The 19,469-nt window shown below is 42.5% G+C and overlaps 1 protein-coding gene across 1 annotated transcript in view; it reads left to right on the top strand.

Moving 5' to 3' along the window:
* DSCAM (DS cell adhesion molecule) overlaps nt 1-19,469 on the top strand; it is a 740,562-nt gene that overhangs the window by 104,097 nt on the left and 616,996 nt on the right. Inside the window, exon 2 of the mRNA XM_047796891.1 lies at nt 18,332-18,649. Within this exon, the coding sequence (XP_047652847.1) occupies nt 18,332-18,649 (318 nt within the window). The remainder of the gene's footprint in view (nt 1-18,331; nt 18,650-19,469) is intronic.

Genomic DNA, 19,469 nt, shown 5'->3' with positions numbered 1-19,469 from the left:
TGAATCCCTAACAGCAAGGAGAATGTGATTCTTCCCTTTTTAGAGAAGTTCCTATGACTCAGCAGATCCATTCTATGATAGGCAAACTGTCAAAATTAATGAATTCCAACTGAGATTTGGTCCCTTAAGGGAAAAACCTCATGCAGTTGTAAATTAACATTAATGCAGCAATGTATTACATGCTATATTTTCACACGAGATTGGGCATCGAGGAAGGAGGTCTTCAGAGGAAACCCTTCTGGTTTGGTTATTTCATTTCTTTTTTTTTTTTGTCTTTTTTTGTCTTTTTTGTTGTTGCTATTTCTTGGGCCGCTCCCACGGCATATGGAGGTTCCCAGGCTAGGGGTTGAATCGGAGCTGTAGCCACCGGCCTACGCCAGAGCCACAGCAACGCGGGATCCGAGCCGCGTCTGCAACCTACACCACAGCTCACGGCAACGCCGGATCGTTAACCCACTGAGCAAGGGCAGGGACCAAACCCGCAACTTCATGGTTCCTAGTCGGATTCGTTAACCACTGCACCACGACGGGAACTCCTGGTTATTTCATTTCTTAATCACAGCTTTAATTTTTGGCTGAAGTGCTCTATGGACTTTCTATAACAGGAAAAAAAGAAAAGAAAAGTAAAGCAAGAGAAAATAAGAGCTATAATCAAAGGCATTTCAGTGGCAGAGTTTGGGGTTTTTTTTTCATACTTTGTGCAGTTCTAGTCTAAGAATATCATCCCTGAACCTCTATCTAAAGGCAAAAGATTACAAAGATGACAGATGAAAAGACCCGAGAAACACAGTCTGTCTAGCCAAGCACATCTTATGACGAGTACCGCAAACGTTCTTCAGTGATGATGTGTAGATCAGAGGTGGCTAACTTGGGGATTTTGACCTTAAGGAATAGAACTCAGGATTGTAGATGCCTTTGGCTCCCTTCAGAGGAGTGAGAGCCCAGGACAAGCCTCTCGTTCTCAGAGGGGTCTGAGCCCAAACACAGTCCCTGTTTAAATGGCTCCTGAACCAAATCCCATGTCTCTTCCTCACTACAGAGTTCAGAGTTCATGTTGGTTCTCATCGAGGATGTGCCAGCAGTATTCATAACTGCCTGGGAGTTCCCGTCATGGCTCAGCAGGTTAAGAACCCGACTAGTATCCATGAGGATGTGGGCTCCATCCCTGGCTTCATTCTGGGGGTTAAGGATCTGGCGTTGCCATGAGCTGTGGTGTAGGTCCCAGACACGGCTTGGATTTAGCACTGCTGTGGCTGTGGCATAGGCCAACAGCTACAGCTCTGATTTGGCCCCTAGGCCAGGAACTTTTTTTTTGTCCCCCCCCCAAAAAAAAGCTGCCTGTAAGATTTAAGGATTTGTGAAATTTTGTACTAAACTACTTAGTATAGTCCTAACACATAATACATATTCAGTAAGTGTTAGCTATTCAGTTGCACCCCAAATGAAAACAATAATGATAGCTCTAAAGGAAATTTAAAGTTTAAATGCACTTGGGGACACTGTCTTGCTAGAAATGAGGCTGGCACTTAAGGAGAGATTACAGTAATGTGTGTACATAGACGCACCCACCAGGTAAAGGGAACACACTCCTCTCTGTGCCCAGAGCATCTGGCGTGAGATGCTGGATAACCAGCTCCCTTCCCTCGCGGCCTCTGTCTTCTCCCCTCAGACAGGGAGTAAGGACAAACACTCGGGTGACTTCATAAGGCCGTGGTGGGAGAAGATGCTTCGGAGCAAAAGCACGTTGGATCAAGTGCTCTACACATGTGCAGGTGGAGTCCTAAATCATTTTTAGTGAAACATTTGTTTTAAGACATCACATTTCCCTGAGATTGATTTATTAATATTTAATTTAATGTATTCAAGAAATGTGTATTGAGATTATACTACATGCTAGAAAGTAGTATTTCTAGGCATTGGAAGTATATCGGGGAGTAAAACCAATCAACTACCCTTTAGGAACTAAAGTTTTCAAAGGAAGGAGAGACAAACAATAAAAAATAATATGTCAGTCAATGATGCAGGGTACTCAAAGGGGTAAGCACACCTGAGGACAGCTGGGAGCGCGGACTGCGGTGGAGGCCCTGCAGCGAAAGAGGGCAGTCGGAGCCTCACTGAGGGGGAGGTGGCCCAGCAAAGCCTGCAGAGGCGAGGGCACGAGCCAGGTGGTTTTGGTGGGAAGAGCATCCCAGGTAGAGGGAGAGGGATGTATAAAGGCCCAGAGATCGGAGCCTGTGGGGATGCTCTAGGGGTGACAAGAAGGCCATGTGACTGAAGTCGACGGGCAAGGGGGAGGACCGGGGGTCCCATCGGAGAGGAACAGTGACCATGGATCATAGAGAAGAGTTGGCTTTTTTAGTGAGAGAGTGGGGGCCTGGGAAGGGTTTTTTTTTTTTTTTTTGCCTTTTGTCTTTTTAGGGCTGCACCCGTGGCATATGGAGGTTCCCAGGCTAGGGGTCTGATCGCAGCTGTTGCTGCCGGCCTACACCACAGACACAGTAACGCAGGATCCGAGCTGTGGAGCTGTGTCTGCGACCTACACCACAGCTCACCAGATCCAACCACTGAGTGAGGTGAGGGATCGAACCCGCAACCTCATGGTTCCCACTTGGATTCGTTTCCGCTGAGCCATGGTGGGAACTTCCTGGGAAGGTTCTGAGCAGAGGAGAGAGACAGAGGACTGGATCACTCTGGCTGACGGATTAGAGTGGAGGGAGCGGTAGAGAGCAGAGGGAGAGCAGAGAGATCCCTGGGGCACCATCATGATAATCCAGGGGCAAGAGGAAGGTGGCTTGGACCAGGGAGGTGGCTGAAGACGGCAAGTGGCTGACCTGAGTCTGTTTTGAGGGTGCAGCTAATGGGCTTCCTGATGCATAAGGAAAAGAGGGGTGAAGGGGAGCCCCCGGAACGTTTGCTCTGAGCAGATGTAAGAATGGATGATCGTTGGCTCTTTTATTGGAAAACTGGTATTTTATGGATAGAATATTTTTGTATGTACGTTGTGTGGTTCTAATGTATCACTTTCTGAGATCTTAACAAATGTGAAAAAGAATCCCATGGAAGAGGAAGGTAAGAGAACTTCTTGATATATTAAGAAGATGAATATGTACATTTATATATATACATTAAGAATGCTGGATTCCAGAATATGGGTGTAACTGAGTGGACCAGGAGATTAGGGCAAAACTTACCAGGGTCCCAATCTTCAGATTTTTCTTCTAAAGTCTTAGGTGTTTGAGACTTGCAAATAAAGCTGGGTAGGTGGGCTTTCTGCATCCTACGTTCCATCAGTGGGAGCCTGTGGGCTGTCATGGGGCTCTGTGTTGGCTGATTTACGTAGGTGTGTCGTGATCTGTGTACATGGAAGGCACTGTCGAATGCAGGGGTGGGTCAGGGCTGCCTCTGAGTGTGATCAGAGTGAAACCCTGCTCTAGAAACATGTTCACCTACAGAGTTTGCTTGCCAAGGGTTTTTCCTTTCTGAGCTCTCCCCCCTAGTGTTCAGATCTGCATTTTCAAATTCTCTGTTGACATTGAAATATTTAATTTTTCAGGCTTAGCTATCTGTTTAACCTAATTGTTTGGACTAATTCTGCTATTTTTTCAATATAATGATATTACCATTGCAGGGTTAAATCAATATTTGGGGTCTGCATTATTATAATTACGTAAATATTTATACATAGCTCAGCTACAGCTGAACCACATAGCATATTATAAACACTTTCCTTTCTCCTATAGCTTTGTGTGTTCCTTAGGATTCACCATTACTTACTGTTTTGTTTATTTAGTTTTCACTGCATGTGTACCCAATTCATCCCCCAAATTCTCCACTAGTACAAAGTACTCCTTTTAAAACATTTAGATACATCAGAGTCTTTGGATGCTTATTTTTTTCTTCAAAACATCTCTCTGGGAGCCTTCTTTATGCACCAATATGGACTAGTTTCCACTATGCAGTTATTATCTTGAAATCTTTCAGAGTCACTCTGAAAATTCCTTTTGTTTCTCATCACCTGTATTTGAGCCTCTGTTTCCTGTATGTCATATATTCCTCTTTCTTGGTTTGCTGCCTTTTTAATTCACCTTTCAGAAGCCATTTGAATAGGGTGCATGAGAGGTAACACTTTTAACTTCACAATATCTAAAAATGCCTTCGTTGATTTGCTTGATACTCTGGGCTTAGAATTCTAGGTCAGACCCACTTCTTTTTCTATATATGGCACACTGAGGTCCAGGGAGGTGAAAGAGCTGGCCCTTGGCCTCCATGCGGTCATAGATCAGAACATGACAGCAGGTTTCAACTATGGAGAATCCCCAGGAGGATGGCACTTTTTGTCCCAAAGAAATGCCCTTTCTACTTCAAGGGAGACCTGACTTGAGTTATATTTCAGCGTTCATTGCATTATCTATGTACTCAGTGCTGTGTAAGCAGATGGTGTACAGGGATGATAATGTTCTCTTTGCTGCCTCCAAGGTACTAGTGTTTTAGCAAAGAACAATGCCACATACATGAGCAACCTTTTGATGAAGGAAAAGCAGAAAGTGCAAGAATGGATTAGCTGGTTTTAAAGCATATATAGTAATGAAGTCCATTGGGTTCTATGCAGTGCTCCCCAGTGTTATGGGGGAAGATAGAGGGGTCTGTTATTCCTGGAACCCAGACAAAGGCTTTTCCCATCTGTGCTTTGGAAAGAGTAGGCATTGCTGCTAAGGCAAAACAACTGAACATCCATCGCTGTTCACCCACCCTGCCCCTGAAACTCCATGACAGTGATGGTGAAGGATTCACACATCGTCTGAGGACAAAGAGGAAGAGAGGTAAGATAATGACAGCCATGAGACGACAACAGTGGTGGTAGATGAGTGATCCCTGACGTAACACACTGGAGAACACTCAAGGAAGTCACCCAAGGAGAAGGAGCCCGTGGCCGGCTCTCTAACTCAGCTAGGTGAGTTGGAGGGACCAGGCTAGACTAGAGCCAGTCCGCCATGAGTCTCTCTGATTCACAGGATTGCTGCCACCTACCGCTTAGAGTGTGTTTGCTATGATGAGAATAGCCATTCATTTTACTGCTGAAACATGAAGTAAAACTGTGCCCTCCCTGATGAAATCAATTACCCTAAAAATTAGACTGGTGTAAGTCCTTGGGCCGGAGCAAAATGGAACATTCCATCCCCTGAACATGGAGAAGTTCTAGAGAAAGAATGTGATGCTGAACACTGTCGTGGTCACTGAGGGGAACGAAGAAGGCACGTGCCCTCACTCAGCACCACGCTTAGGGCCTCATTGCTGGACGTAGACATCACATTCTTGTCTTGAGGTACCGTTGTGCTCTCTGGGTTTAATTCATTTTGCTCTTTAATCATAGGATAGGTGACTCAGTTGGCTTCAGTAAATCTCCATCTTTCCTTCCGTTGATAGTCCGATTTATGTAGTTCCTGGTGTGGCACAATGGCTTAAAGATTTGGCACTGTCTCTGTGATGCCCTGGATTCAGTCCCGGGCCCAGTGCAGTGGGTTAAGGATCCGGCGTTGCTGCTGCTGTGTGAGGTCACAGCTGTGACTTGGATTCCATCACTGGCCAGGAAATCTCCATATGCTATAGGTCTGTTCCCCCCCCCCCAAAAAAAAAAACCATAATGTGGCTTTAATGCTGCCTTGCTATTTTGTTTCTAGTTCATATTGCTATGTTTTAGGACTCTTTTTTTTTTTTTTAATCTGCCCCCTCTTTCTGAGCCTTTTAATCTGCAAAAAGCAATTCTGGCAACATCATTACAATGTCAGATCCAGTTCTCATTATCTTTTTCTGATAATTGTCCTAATTTATAATTCCTTGTGTGAATCTGCACTCATTCCTCATTCTTCATCCGTTTGCTTCATTTTTCTTCCCACATTTTTGTGTTCCTTGATCCTCAGGAGTCGCTTACATCATTTTGGTTTATTCATGTGCTTTGCTGCTTGTGATCATAATTCCCAGAGTGTCTTCTGCTTCTCCACTAGCCACTTTCATGCCTTTTGAAACTTTTGAGCTTTAAATGTAAATACTGAAACGTAGCAAGGTACATACATATTATTCATTACAGAGTCTGTATTCTTCTCTGAAACTGTGCGCTTAACCGCCAGCAGTGTTACTGAGGGTAACTTTCATCCATCCAAAGGGACAGAGAGAGTTCAACTCTAAAATGAATTCCCTAGACACACTTGGAAATAATTTTCTAGAAAGATATTGCCAACAATATTTAGACATTTTATATATAAAATATTAACATTTTTCTTATTTTTTTCCTCCAGAGATTTGTAAAACACATAGCAAAATCGAGGGGTCTTTTCTTCCTTGTTGCAATATCAGTGTACATATTGCATATTGGATAAAAAGAACATTCTTAAACAGAGTGGCTAAAGTCTTATAAATATTTATTTTTATGTAATAATTAGTTTTATTTTTTTTCCTCATCACTGGGTAACTTTAATATTGCTGTAGGAATTTGTTTTTTTTTTAATTTATTTTTTATTGTTATTTCCCCCAACACTCTTTTTTTCCCACTGTACAGCATGCAGACCCAGTTACACATACATGTATACATAATTTTTCCTCCCATTGTCCTGATGTGTTGGTAAGTATCTAGACATAGTTCTCAGTGCTGCATAGCAGGATCTCATTGTTAATTCATTCCAAAAGCAATAGTTTGCATCCATTAACCCCAAGCTCCCAATCCCTCCCACTCCCTCCCCCTCCCCCTGGGCAACCACAAGTCCATGATTTTCTTTTCTGTGGAAAGGTTCATTTGTGCTGTATATTAGATACCAGATATGAGTGATATCATAGGGTGTTTGTCTTTCTCTTTCTGACTTACTTCGCTCAGTGGGAGAGTCTCTAGTTCCATCCATGTTGCTGCAAATGGCATTATTTCGTTCTTTTTTATGGCTGAGTAGTATTCCATTGTGTATATATACCACCTCTTCCTAATCCAATCATCTGTTAATGGACAATATTGGAGAAACTCTTTTTTCTTCAGCCACTGATTCTTGTTGTCCCTTGATGTCTGCGTGATGGAATTTAGATTATAGTAGGTGACGCATATGACATAAAGATTAAATATTGTTCTTTAAAAGGAATCTTTTAGCTATATGTCATATGAAAGCCATAATATTTTTATGTGACACAAATGAACCTACCTACAAAACAGAAACAGACTCACATGGAGAACAGACTTGTGGTTGCCACCAGAGACGGGAGAAGGAGTGAGATGGACTGGGAGTCTGGGGTTAGTAGATGCAAACTATTACATTTAGAATGGATAGCAGGAGTTCCTGTCGTGGCTCAGTAGTAACAAATCTGACTGGTATCCGTGAGGATGCAGGTTCGATCCCTGGCCTCTCTCATGGGTTAAGGATCTGGCATTGCCATGAGCTGTGATGTAGGTCTTGGGTGCAGCTCACATCTGGCGTTGCTGTGGCTGTGGTCTAGGCTGGCAGCTATAGCTCCAGTTTGACCCCTAGCCTGGGAACGTCCATGTACCCCAAGTACAGCCCTAAAAAGACCAAAACAAACAAACAAAAAGATAAGCAATGAGGTCCTACTGTACAGCACAGGGAGCTATAGCCAGTCTCTTGGGATAGACCATGATGGAAGATAATATAAGAAAGTAACATGTATACATGACTGGGTCACTTTGCTCTACTGCAGAAATTGACACAACATTATAAATCAACTTTTATTAAAAAGAAAGAAAACCATTTTATACATATATATATATATATATATATTTTTTTTTTTTGGTCTTTGTTCCAGGGCTTCACCCATGGCACATGGAGATTCTTGGGCTAGGGGTCTAATTGGAGCTGTTGCTGCTGGCCTACGCCAGAGCCACAGCAATGCCAGATCCGAGCCACGTCTGCGACCTACACCACAGCTCATAGCAACGCTGGATCCTTAACCCACTGAGCAAGGCCAGGGAATGAACCCCCAACCTCATGGTTCCTAGTTGGATTCTTTAACCACTGAGCCATGAAGGGAACTCCAGAAACCATAATATTTTTAAACATTTATTTATTCATTCAATAAAAATTTGAGGGCTTCTATAGGTACTAGTTGGTGCTCTAAGTACTAGGAATAAGGTTGCATTGTCTGTATACAGCCACCCTCTTGTCGATTTCAGTAGAGCTGGGGACACACAGCAAACAATAAGATGAGACTGATAGAACGAAACAGGAAGCTGAGAGGTAGAACCTGGGGTGCCGTCTGGGAGATAGAAGGCCAGGAACAAACCCCTGAGGGTAGATTGAGCTGAGAGTCAGAGAATGAGTAGCAGTGAATAGGGTGGAGGATGGTGAAGTTGTCCAGCAGGGGTCTGGGGACCCAAGACACTGAGGACTGGTGGGGCTGGACCCTAGTAAGCCATCAACATGAGGTAAGATTGCATTTTTTCTATGTACAGTTTATTAACATCAAAGTACAAGGAGGCAGATAAAATCTCAACCGAAAACATTGATATTTCAACCCAATGGCAGTCAGCGCTAAGAAAAGAAAGAAGCCCAGTTCTCAGTCCTCCTTTTGGGTTTGATGCTCCTCCCTCTAATCCCAGCAGAATTGCTTTATGTACTTTGAAGTTTTTATTAGCTAAATAGACATTTAGGAGTGGTATGTATTCTTGATGAATTGACCATTTTATCATTTGGAAATACCCATTGTAGTAATATTCCTTATCCAAAATCTGTTTTGATGTTAATATAGCCATTCCAGCTTTCTTTTCAGTAGTGTTAGCGTGGTATATTTTTCTATTCCTTTAAAAAAATTACTGGAATATGGTTGATTTATAATATTGTATTAGTTTCAGGTACAGCAGGAGTGAGTCAGTTATACATATATCCATTCTTTTTTCTCATATATTATACAAACTATTGAATAGATCTCTTTACTTTTATTTTTTTAAACTTATTATTTTACTCTTTTTATGGCAATGACAGAGCATAATGGAAGTTTCTGGGCCAGGGATTGAATCCTAACTTAAGCTGCAACCTGAGCCTCAGCTGCAGCAATGCTGGATCCTTTAACCTGCTGCTCTGAGACAGGAATTGAAGCTGAGCTGCTGCAGCAACCTGATATGCTGCACTTGGTTCTTAGCCTACTGCACCACAGCAGGAACTCTGATCCCTTTACTTTTTTTTTTATCTTTTTAATGATTTTTATTTTTTCTGTTACAGTTCATATACAGTGTTCTGTTGATTTCTGCTGTGTAGCAAAGTGACACAGTCATACACACACACACATATACATATATGTGTATATATATATATATATATATATATATATATATATATATACATACACACATATATATATACCCGCACATTCTTTTTCTCACATTATCCTCCACCATGTTCCATCATAAGTGATCAGATATAGTTCCCTGCGCTGTACAGCAGGACCTCATTGCTCATCCACTCCAAATGCAATAGTTTGCGTCTGTTAACCCAGACTCCCTGATCCCTTTACTTTTAATCTGCTTGTTTCTTTGTATTTAAAATGGGTTTCTCCTGGATTATATATAGTTAAATCTTGACTTTTTTTCATCCAGCCTGACAGTTTCTACCTTATAATTGGACTGTTTAAGCCACTTATATTTAATGTGAGCATCAGTTTGTCTAGGTTTAAATCTACTATCTTGATAGTTGCTTCCTATTTGTTTCATCTACTCTGTTCTTTTTTTTTCTTGTCTCCTTTTAGATCAATGAAATTTTTAAAAGATCAATTATATCCAAATAATGGTTTAATATGTACGTTTGGGGGGTTTTGCTTTTGTTTTTTATGTGTTTGCTTTAGGGTTTACAATATACATCTTTAAACTAACATGGTGTACTCTCAGATAATATTATAATACAATGTGCAGTAGAAGAAACTGACAGTGACGTTCTGGTATTTCCCCCCACCTGCCTTTGTGCCAATACTGTCATTAATTTTATTCTGTTATTTTTTTCTTTTGTTAGGCCCACACCCACACCAAATGGAAGTTCCCAGGCCAAGGGCTGAATTGGAGCTGTAGCTGCCGGCCTACACCATAGCCACAGCCACAGCAACACCAGATCTGAGCCGCATCTGAGACCTAAACCATAGCTCACGGCAAAGCTGGATCCTTAACTTCCTGAGCAGGGCCAGGGATTGAATCTGCATCCTCATGGATGCTAGTCAGGTTCATGACTGCTGAGCCACGTCAGGAACTCCAATTTTAACTCTCTCTGTTATGTTACAGCCCTCACATACACTATTATCTATTTTGCTTTCAACTGTAAATTGTCCTCTGATGATTTTTTAAAATGAAGAAATATATTTTTTATATTCACCCACATATTTATCATTTTCACTGCATTGAAAGCTTTCCTTATTTTCTTTTGAGAAGTCAAAAATGTCTGTCTGGTATCATTTTCCTTTATCCTGAAAGACTTCCTTTAGCAGTTCTTGTACTGCTGGTCCACTCTAAGTGAATTCTCTTAACTTTCGAATGTCTGAAGAGTCGTTACTGTTTTGTTTGCATTTGGTTTTTTTCCTGAGTATAGAATTTTAGATTACAAAGTTTGTTTTTCTTTTTAAATAATACCTTTTTTCCCCCTCCACTGCCTTCTGGCTTGCATTGTTTCTGATAAGCCTGACATCCTTCGTACCTTTGTTTTTCTACATGCAGTATAAAATTTTTTTTAATAGCTTCCTTTGATATTTTTTCTCTTTATTATTAGCTTTTGGCAATTTAATTGTGATGTGTCATGGTGTGATTTTCTTTGTGTTTCTTCCGTTTGGTATTCATTGAATTTGGGGGTTATTTGGGCTGTTAGCATTACTTACATTTTGAAAATGTTGCATATTAACATATTTTTAACATATGTTTGCACCTAAATATAACATTAGTGGATACATACTAGTTCTTTCCTCTCTGGCGGGAGCATGAATTAGCTCCTCCCCCATGTGAGCGTCAGGGATTTTCCACCTGCTCCTTTCTGAAGTTTCGTATCCCGCATCAGTAGTTAACTTACACACGTGTGTATGTCAATCCATAGCTAAAGACTTATCCCAGGGAAACCTCTTGAGATCTCTGGAATTCCTTCCCTGTGCAGCTTCCTTCTCTTTGCTTTGTGAATCCAGTGGCTTTGGTCTCCCCAGGCCTCAATGCAGAGACTCCACTAAGTTATATTTAGGTTTCCTCCTTCAGAGATTATTTGGGAACTTTCTCCAGGCACTTAGCTGGGCACTAGAGGGGCCAGTCTCATCTGTCTCCTTCTTTGACAGCTTTTGCTATTTTGTATTGCCTGAGTGTTTACTTCCAGAGGGTGAATCCAGGCTCTGTTTTGTTTTATCTCAGCAGCAGAATTTCATATTTTAAATTCTATGTCATTGTGAAGTTCTATCCAATTCTTATTCATGAGGACAGTTACACAGTGGCTTCAGGACTGGGAATAGATAGAATGATTGAAATATATTAGAGTTAAATATACAATTGCTAGAACATATGAGCATATTTTTATAACCTAACTTGGAATTATTTCATAGATGTTAGGCATGCTTTCCAAGTCATTGTGAGACCATCCATTTACCTGCTTTCAGATTGTCTGATCAAGATGACACTAAGTTTTAAAGCATTTGTTCTAATATGAAAATATTTTGGAGCCTCAGAATCAGCTGCTGGTTGTGCTTTCTAGGTAATACTTATCTAAGGCTTAGGTATATTCCTTTTCATTTTGGAAGACTTTTATAGGAGCACTTCATTTTACTAAGCATATTCACTCTCCTATTTCTCTGAAATAAAAGCATTTTGGTCCCGAGTGGCATTGTCATTCAAAATAAATATATCCAATATTTTTGCCAATCTAAGAGTCTGTTTTAGTTTTCATGTTTTCTGATCTCTCTGAAGCAGTTGACACTGTTGAAAACTTTGACTTTTGAAAATGCTATCCTTTTGTTTCTAAGGCTAGGATTTGGGCTGCTGATCTCATGCTTTGTCTTCACGGTGGTTCTGTATTTTCCTGCTTCTTTAAAATATTTCTTGTTTTAACTGAAGCATAGAATACATACATAGTAGTGTGCATAACACAGAGCACAGCTTGATGGCATTTTCATCAGCTGAACACACTAATGTACCCAGCCCCCAGGTCAAGAAAATGAACGCAGCCTGAAGCCCCCTCATGCCCTTTCTATTGTCTGGGTCCACCTCCATCCTACGCATAACCGCCTGAACATCACAGATAAGTCTCTTCTGCTTTATGCTTGACATAAATGGAATAGCAGGAGATGCTCTCTTGTTGTCCCTGTTTTCTCTCCTTCAACATGATGATTGTGAGAGTCCTACCGTTTTCGTTGATAATTTTAGATTGTTCAGCATGTTTATATAGTGATTCAGTGTGTGAATATATCACAATGTGTTTATCTGTTGTTTTACGATCGATGGATATTTGAGTGGTCTCCAGTTTGGGACTCACAAATAACACTGCTGTGAATATTCCAGTGTGTGTTTTTATGAGCCTTTTCCTGCATTTCTGTTGGGTAAATACCCATGAATTGAATTGTTGAGTCAGAGAGCGTGCGTAGAGTTAGCTGTCGTAGATACCGATGAACAGTTTTCCACTACGATGTTACTGGTTTACGTTCTCATCTGCAGCCTTTGTGTTTCATGTTCCTCCATATCCTTGAGACATTCAACGTGGTCAGGCTTTTCCATTTTAGTCATTCAGACGGGGCGTAGTGATAGCTCTTTGTGCTTTTAGTTTGCATTTCCCTGTTGACTGGTGACAGTGCTTATTTTTTTCTTCATGTATTTATTGGCCATTTATATATTGAAGTGATCATCCAAGTCTTTTGCCCATTTTTTATTAGATTTTTTTTTTCTTTTTATGGCTGCACTTGCAGCACATGGAAGTTCCCAGGCTGGGGGTCGAATTGGAGCTGCAGGTACAGACCTGTACCCCAGTCACGGAAACACTGGGTTCAAACTGCTTCTGTGAACTGCACCACAGCTTGCGGAAATGCCAAGTCCTTGACTCACTGATCGAGGCCAGGGATTGAACCCACATCCTCATGGATACTAGTCAGGTCCTTAACCCACCAAGCCAGAATGGGAACTCCTATTAGATTATTTTTTCCATGGTCAGATGTCTTTTGCTCACCTTTTATTTGTTACGTACCCCTTGGGTATCTGTCTCCGGTTTGTGTCTCCTCTTGTTCTTCACTCTCTCCTTGGTCTGTCTCACCCATGGACTTCAGTTTCCCTGACTGTGGAATCTCTTTCTGAGTTCTTGCCTCCTAGTCCCAACTTCCTAGTGGGGGACCCAAGGACAGTGCCCCCTTAACCTCAGTAAAACTGACATTGCTGTTTCCTCTACCCAGCAGGCTCTCCTTTGTATGTTCTTTATCTGTGTTCACAGCCTAACTATGCAGCCAGGCATACAAACTGTTAAATTGGGATCATATCAACTTCTTTTTTTTTTTTTTTGCTTTTTAAGGCCGCGTCTGCGGCATATGGAGAGTCCCAGGCTAGGTGTCAAATCAGAGCTATAGCTGCTGGCCCAGCAACATAGGATCCAAGCCGTATCTGTAATCTACACCACAGCTCATGGCAGTGTTGGATCCTTAACCCACTGAGTGAGGCCCCTGCAACCTCATGGTTCCTGATCAAATCATTTCTGCTGCACCACGACCAGAACTCCCATCTTGAGTTCTTAACTTCTCATCCTCACGCATTACTTCCATGCCCTGCCCACAAGCTCTGGTGGGGTTGTATCAGACGCAGCTGCATAGTTAGGCTTTCTCTTCCCTTCCCACCACCAGTGCCCAGGAGGGTGAGGGCACCCTGATCAGACTTCCTGCCTCTAGTCTTCCCTCCTTTACTACCCTGTGTTCGTTTTATAAATTTGCAGTCTGCAAATGTGCTTGTTCCATGTCAAAGCTTTCATGGACTCTTTTTTGTGTGTCTTTTTTTTTTTTTTTTTGTGGGGGAGGGCACACCCACAGCATATGGAAGTTCCCAGGCTAAGGGTTGACTCAGAGCTACAGCTGGCAGCCTACACCACAGCCACAGCAACGCAGGATTCACACTGCGTCTGTGACGTACACCACAGCTCACCGCAATGCCAGACCCTTAACCCACTGAGCAGGGCCAGTGATCAAACCCGAATCCTCATGGATACTTCATTACACTGAGCCACAACCGGAACTCCTTGACTCATTTTTTAAGCATCTTTATTGAGATATAATTTACATGTAATAATATTCACCCATTTGTACACTTTAGTGTGCTTTTTTTTTTTAGTAAATTCACAGATATGTAAAACCTTTGCCATAATCAACTTTAGACCATTGATCACCTTAAAAAGACATTCTTGATCCCTTAGCTGCCACCCTCCTGCCCCGACTGCACTCCACCCCGAAGTAAACCACTCCTCCACTTCCTGTCTCTGTGGAGTTTCCTGTTCTGGACATTTCATGTGAATGTAATTATTTAGGATGTGCTCTTCCATGAGTCTTGTGTAACTCACTCTCGTCGTTAGCACACCGGCATTGAGTCCTCCATGTCTGTAACTTGCACCAGTGTTTCATTTGTCTTTATTGCTGAGAGCAGCTCCGCCACATGGGTATACCAGGTTTTGTTTATCCATCCTGCCATCGATGGACACTTGATTTGTTTCCATATTTGGCTGTTATAACACTGTTTTAAACATGTGTGTACGAGTTTTTGCTTGGACATATGTGTGCAGTTCTCTTGGCTACATGCCTGGGAAAGGGGCTCCCGACCGCCAGCAGAACTGAGCACATATTTCTTAGCTTGAGATCTGGCCCTCCTTAGGATCTGACTTGATAATAAGCTTCCAAGATGAAAGCTCCTAGGTATCACCCTCCAAACCTTGGTCCTTTGCATGTCTTGAGGCCTTAACAAGCACCGGGTACTTACTAGGTGCTGAGTAATTATGGGATAAGTGAATCTAAAGACCCTCAAGCTTCCGTGCCCAAATTCAGTGTCACTGTTGGTTCTGCCCTGAAGCTGCTGGTATCCAGTATCCCCCCACCTCTCTCCTGTCTCAGCGTCCTAACATGTTTGTGCCTGATGCCTGGAATCGGACTTCCCTTCTCCTTTGGGAAGCTTTCCTCATCTCCCCCAGCTCGGGTTAGTTTCTCTATCACATATGCGTCTGTAGCAGTCTGTACGTCGTCCTGTCACGGCACTCAGCAAAGCAGTCCTCACTGATCTCCTTCCATGACCGTGGCACTCTGTGGACCCCAGATTCCTTGAGAGCAGTAGCGTGATTCCTGTGAATTCGCGCAACTGGGATCTTGCATGGGGCCTGGTACCTAGCAGTTGCTCAGCAGATACTGTTGCTTGAATGAATGGTTGTGTCATCACTTCCTGTTAAGTTTCTTCCACGTTTCTTCTTTTCTCTTTGCGCTGTTTGAATTTGAAAGAAAGCAGTATTGACTTATTTTTCTTTTTAGTGTAACAGTCTCCTTTATGTTTGTCACTGGAGCCTAGGTTATACCATCTGTTATAACAACATAAAATATGGAGAAATCTGCAAATGAAGAAACAATTCTCCAGAGCCCCTTCCTTGTGTGCTCTTAGTGTTCATACCCCCGGTTTTTATATCCTGAATCTTAGAACAAGATTCTGCCAGATGTTTTGTTTAGCTTTCTGTTAATAAACTGAAATTATTTTCAAGGAACTTGCACACACGCATAATTTACAGTAAGATTATCTCTGCCATTATAGGTACTATATTTAAAGTGCATGCAGCCTTCCATAAAAAGAAATACTATTATTTAAGCAGATGGATGGTCCCTTTGATGGAAGAAATAAAAGCTGTTGGAATACAGTTTGTTTTCTTTTGCCTGTGGCCATATGATGTGTATCTTAGACAGTGAGTCTGTGTTACATTATTAAACCCAGTGGCGTGAAATAGAAAGACTCATACCTGGAAAATGTAAGGAGAAGTGACAGTAATCCCCCGTAGGTCACTTATCTCTTTAGTAGGATTAAACATTAATTTCGCATTGTCTCATAGTCATTTGAATAATTTCATAAGCTGGCTCTTGGAATGTGGCATACAGTAGAAGGCTATACATTTGATTAAGAAATATTTCTTGTGTACATTCACATTTTCAAAGACTGCTATTCTTAACAAGGCCACTTTTATGACACACGGGAATAAATTCCAATTTGACTCTATTTGGCTTGACTTGCCCACCATTCAGTTGGCAGAAGAGGAATGTGGTGGTGGGGGAGAATCTGGGTGGAATTAATTAGCCTCAAGAGCGACAGTTCCTGTGTTCCTGTTGATGTGTTTGTGATGATGTAAGTTTCCTAGGAAGCTCAAAATCACTGTGCTACTCTTAACATTTTTATTGGAGTTGAAGGCTTCAGTGTTTAGCTCTTCACTGTGCTTCTGGTCTGAATCAGTTTCTTAGTTCACAATAATTTTTATGTATTGATTATGGAGCATTGCTAAAGGCTTTAGTTACGGTCGGGAGGAGAAAACCATCGAATGGTTACTGCTTGAGGCCCACTGCTGGCTGCTTCTCTTTGCGAAGATCGCTTTTAGAAAGTGAATTTGTCTCTGCCACCTTTCGACTAATGGCATTCAGTCTGCTGCTGACGCAGAGGTAGCCACCTCTGGGCGTGGGCAAGTTCATGCTCACTGTTAGTGACAGAGACCAAGAGAGCAGGTGGACATTCAAGTAAGATTTCTGCAGGATGGCCAATCTCATGGACCCAGCTCCCCCATATCTGGCTTGGAAAGGCAGTCTTCTTCAGGGACACTGAATCCTGGTTCTGCCACCTCCTAGGCCTGAATCCTCGCTCAGCTGACAGCCTCCTGCGTCTCTACCTCTTCTGTGGCGCAGAGACTGGGCTCACCTGACAAGAGTGCTCTGTATGCACAAGAGTAACTCAAGTAACACCTTGAGTCTGATAGCCTTGCCTGGTTCAGCACAGGCGCTCCATAAGATGTTATTTCTCCTCTGCCCAGTGAGATGAATCCCAGATATCTAGGGCTTTTTTCTCTCTCTTGCGAATATGTGACTGGGTAAGCATTTGTTTTTAGAAAACCATATATATGCACGGATGTCTGAGAAGTACGTCTTCTTGGCATTTAAACATCTTTTGTTTAATTCGCAGATTCTAAAAGTTGAGTTTCTTTGGTTCACATAAAGGACACTCCATAGTCATAAATGAGTGCCATGCAGGCAGCTTAGTAAATGCATGAAAAAGCCAAATGTGTGTGAACAGGTTTGCAGACATTTTATTTGTAGTAATTACAACAGAAAGTAGCCCCCCATCCAGGAACTAGTTTAGCAAATCATATTATATAAAACGTGCATATGCCGATACCTTACAGTTGACCCTCTGTATCCACGGTTCCTCCGCATCTGAAGATTCACCACCTGTGGCTGGTGTAATACTATTGAAAACAACTTGTGTATTAGTGGACCCACGCACTTCAAACAGTGTTGTTTAGGGTCAGCTGTACTTGTGAAGTCTGTGAAACATGGCATTATGGATATGAAATAATGTTCGGAGAATGAAGCAGAGTCTGTAACAACTGCATGTTTTATGTGTGCACATCACGACATAGTCAGACTGTGTAGGCACGTAGGCAGATGGACCAGAAAGAAAAATCCAAACAGGATCCATCATACACTGGTGGAACTGAGTGGTAGTTTTGTCAAAGTTCTCTTTATTATTGCTGTGTATTTTCTACTAAAAAATGCATTGTTGCTTGGCTTTGATTTTTCAGAAGACCAATTGTTCTTTCTAAAATACCTCATATATGATCTTCAATTTTAATGTAAACTCTTTGTGACTAGTTGCTCTCAACATCCCTTTCAAGCAGAGCAATTTGATCTCAAAGACTGGATCTAGTCATTCCATCGCATGGCTTCTCCTTATTAAGTCCCCACTGGATGTTCTGCTGTGTGTCCTCAGTAGTAGCATGAGCAGTGGATCTCACCTTCTACCACTGGACGTAGACCATAAATGAATAAAAACAGTATCAATTCTAGCAGTGGTCAGTACCGTGGGGACGGAGGAGAGCGTGGGACCCAGGGCTGAAGAGCAGTCTCTTCCAAGTTAAGATCTGGGGTCACTTAGTTTGTGGACTGAATATGCGGTGCTGCCTTGCTTTCCAGTACCAGCCTCTCCGTCCACAGGAGGGTGAGCAACTTTGAATCATTCAGCTTTAGCTGAGCCTTGCGACCATTTCTTGAAATTACCTCCCGAGGCCAGGCTGACCGGGGCGGGGGGGATGGACGCCTCCCGGAGGGCCCTTGACTGACGCCTCCCTGTGTTGTCTTCTTCTAGTTTTCGGTGAGGACCTTCACTCCAGCCTCTACTTTGTCAATGCATCTCTGCAAGAGGTAGTGTTTGCGAGCACCACGGGGACCCTGGTGCCCTGCCCGGCTGCAGGCATCCCTCCTGTGTCTCTCAGATGGTACCTGGCGACGGGCGAGGAGATCTACGATGTCCCCGGGATCCGCCACGTCCACCCCAACGGCACTCTCCAGATTTTCCCCTTCCCTCCTTCGAGCTTTAGTACCTTAATCCATGATAATACTTACTATTGCACAGCTGAAAATCCTTCAGGGAAAATTAGAAGTCAGGATGTCCACATCAAGGCTGGTAAGTTCAGTTCCTCCGCCTGGGTTCCTTCTGTGCCTGCTGGGGGCTGCGGGGGCGAGGACAAGTATTAAAAATGCCATCAGCCGAGAACCAGTGACAGCTCTACCCTTAGCTCACTCTTATTGTTTTTGTGTTTTTGTTTTTGTTTTTGCTCCTTAGGGCCGTACCCTCGGCACGCAGAAGCTCCCAGGCTAGGGGTTGAATTGGAGGTACAGCTGCCAGCCTGCACCACAGCCATGGCAATGCGGGATCTGAGCTGCATCTGCCACCTACGCCTACACCTTAATGCTGGATCCTTAACCCACTGAGTGAGGCCGCATCCTCATGGGTGCTAGTCGGGTTCATTACCGCTGAGCCACAAAAGGGACCCCCTCAGTTCACTCTTCTGATAGCTGCTTGGAAGTGTCAGAGCAGCTTCTGACTGAATTTCAGAGTGCCGTATGTTGTTGGCACTAAATCTCAAAATCAGTCGTTCTCATCCGCAGTGAAACAAATCCATACATGCCTGTAAAAAGCACCTTTCATTTTTTCCTTACCGAGGCAATTCTTTTTTTGTGCAAACTATTCCATTTAGAATGGATACACAGTGAGGTCCTGCTGTACAGCAGAGGGAACTGTAGCCAATTTCTTGGGATAGACCATGAGGGAAGATAATAGGAGAAAAAGAATGTGTATATATTCTGGGTCACTGTGCTGTATAGCAGAAATTTACAAAATGCTGTAAATCAACTATAATAAAAGTAAAAGAAAAAGGTATTTTATGTCAGTTTGCATTAATTGTTGAGAATATGGACTGGTTTTATTTGGATACAATTCTTAC

This window comes from Phacochoerus africanus, chromosome 1 (genome assembly GCF_016906955.1).
Source record: "Phacochoerus africanus isolate WHEZ1 chromosome 1, ROS_Pafr_v1, whole genome shotgun sequence".
In the NCBI taxonomy this organism is placed as follows: domain Eukaryota; kingdom Metazoa; phylum Chordata; class Mammalia; order Artiodactyla; family Suidae; genus Phacochoerus; species Phacochoerus africanus.
Note: the sequence above shows the minus strand (reverse complement) of the source record. Positions and strands in the feature narration are given on the sequence as shown.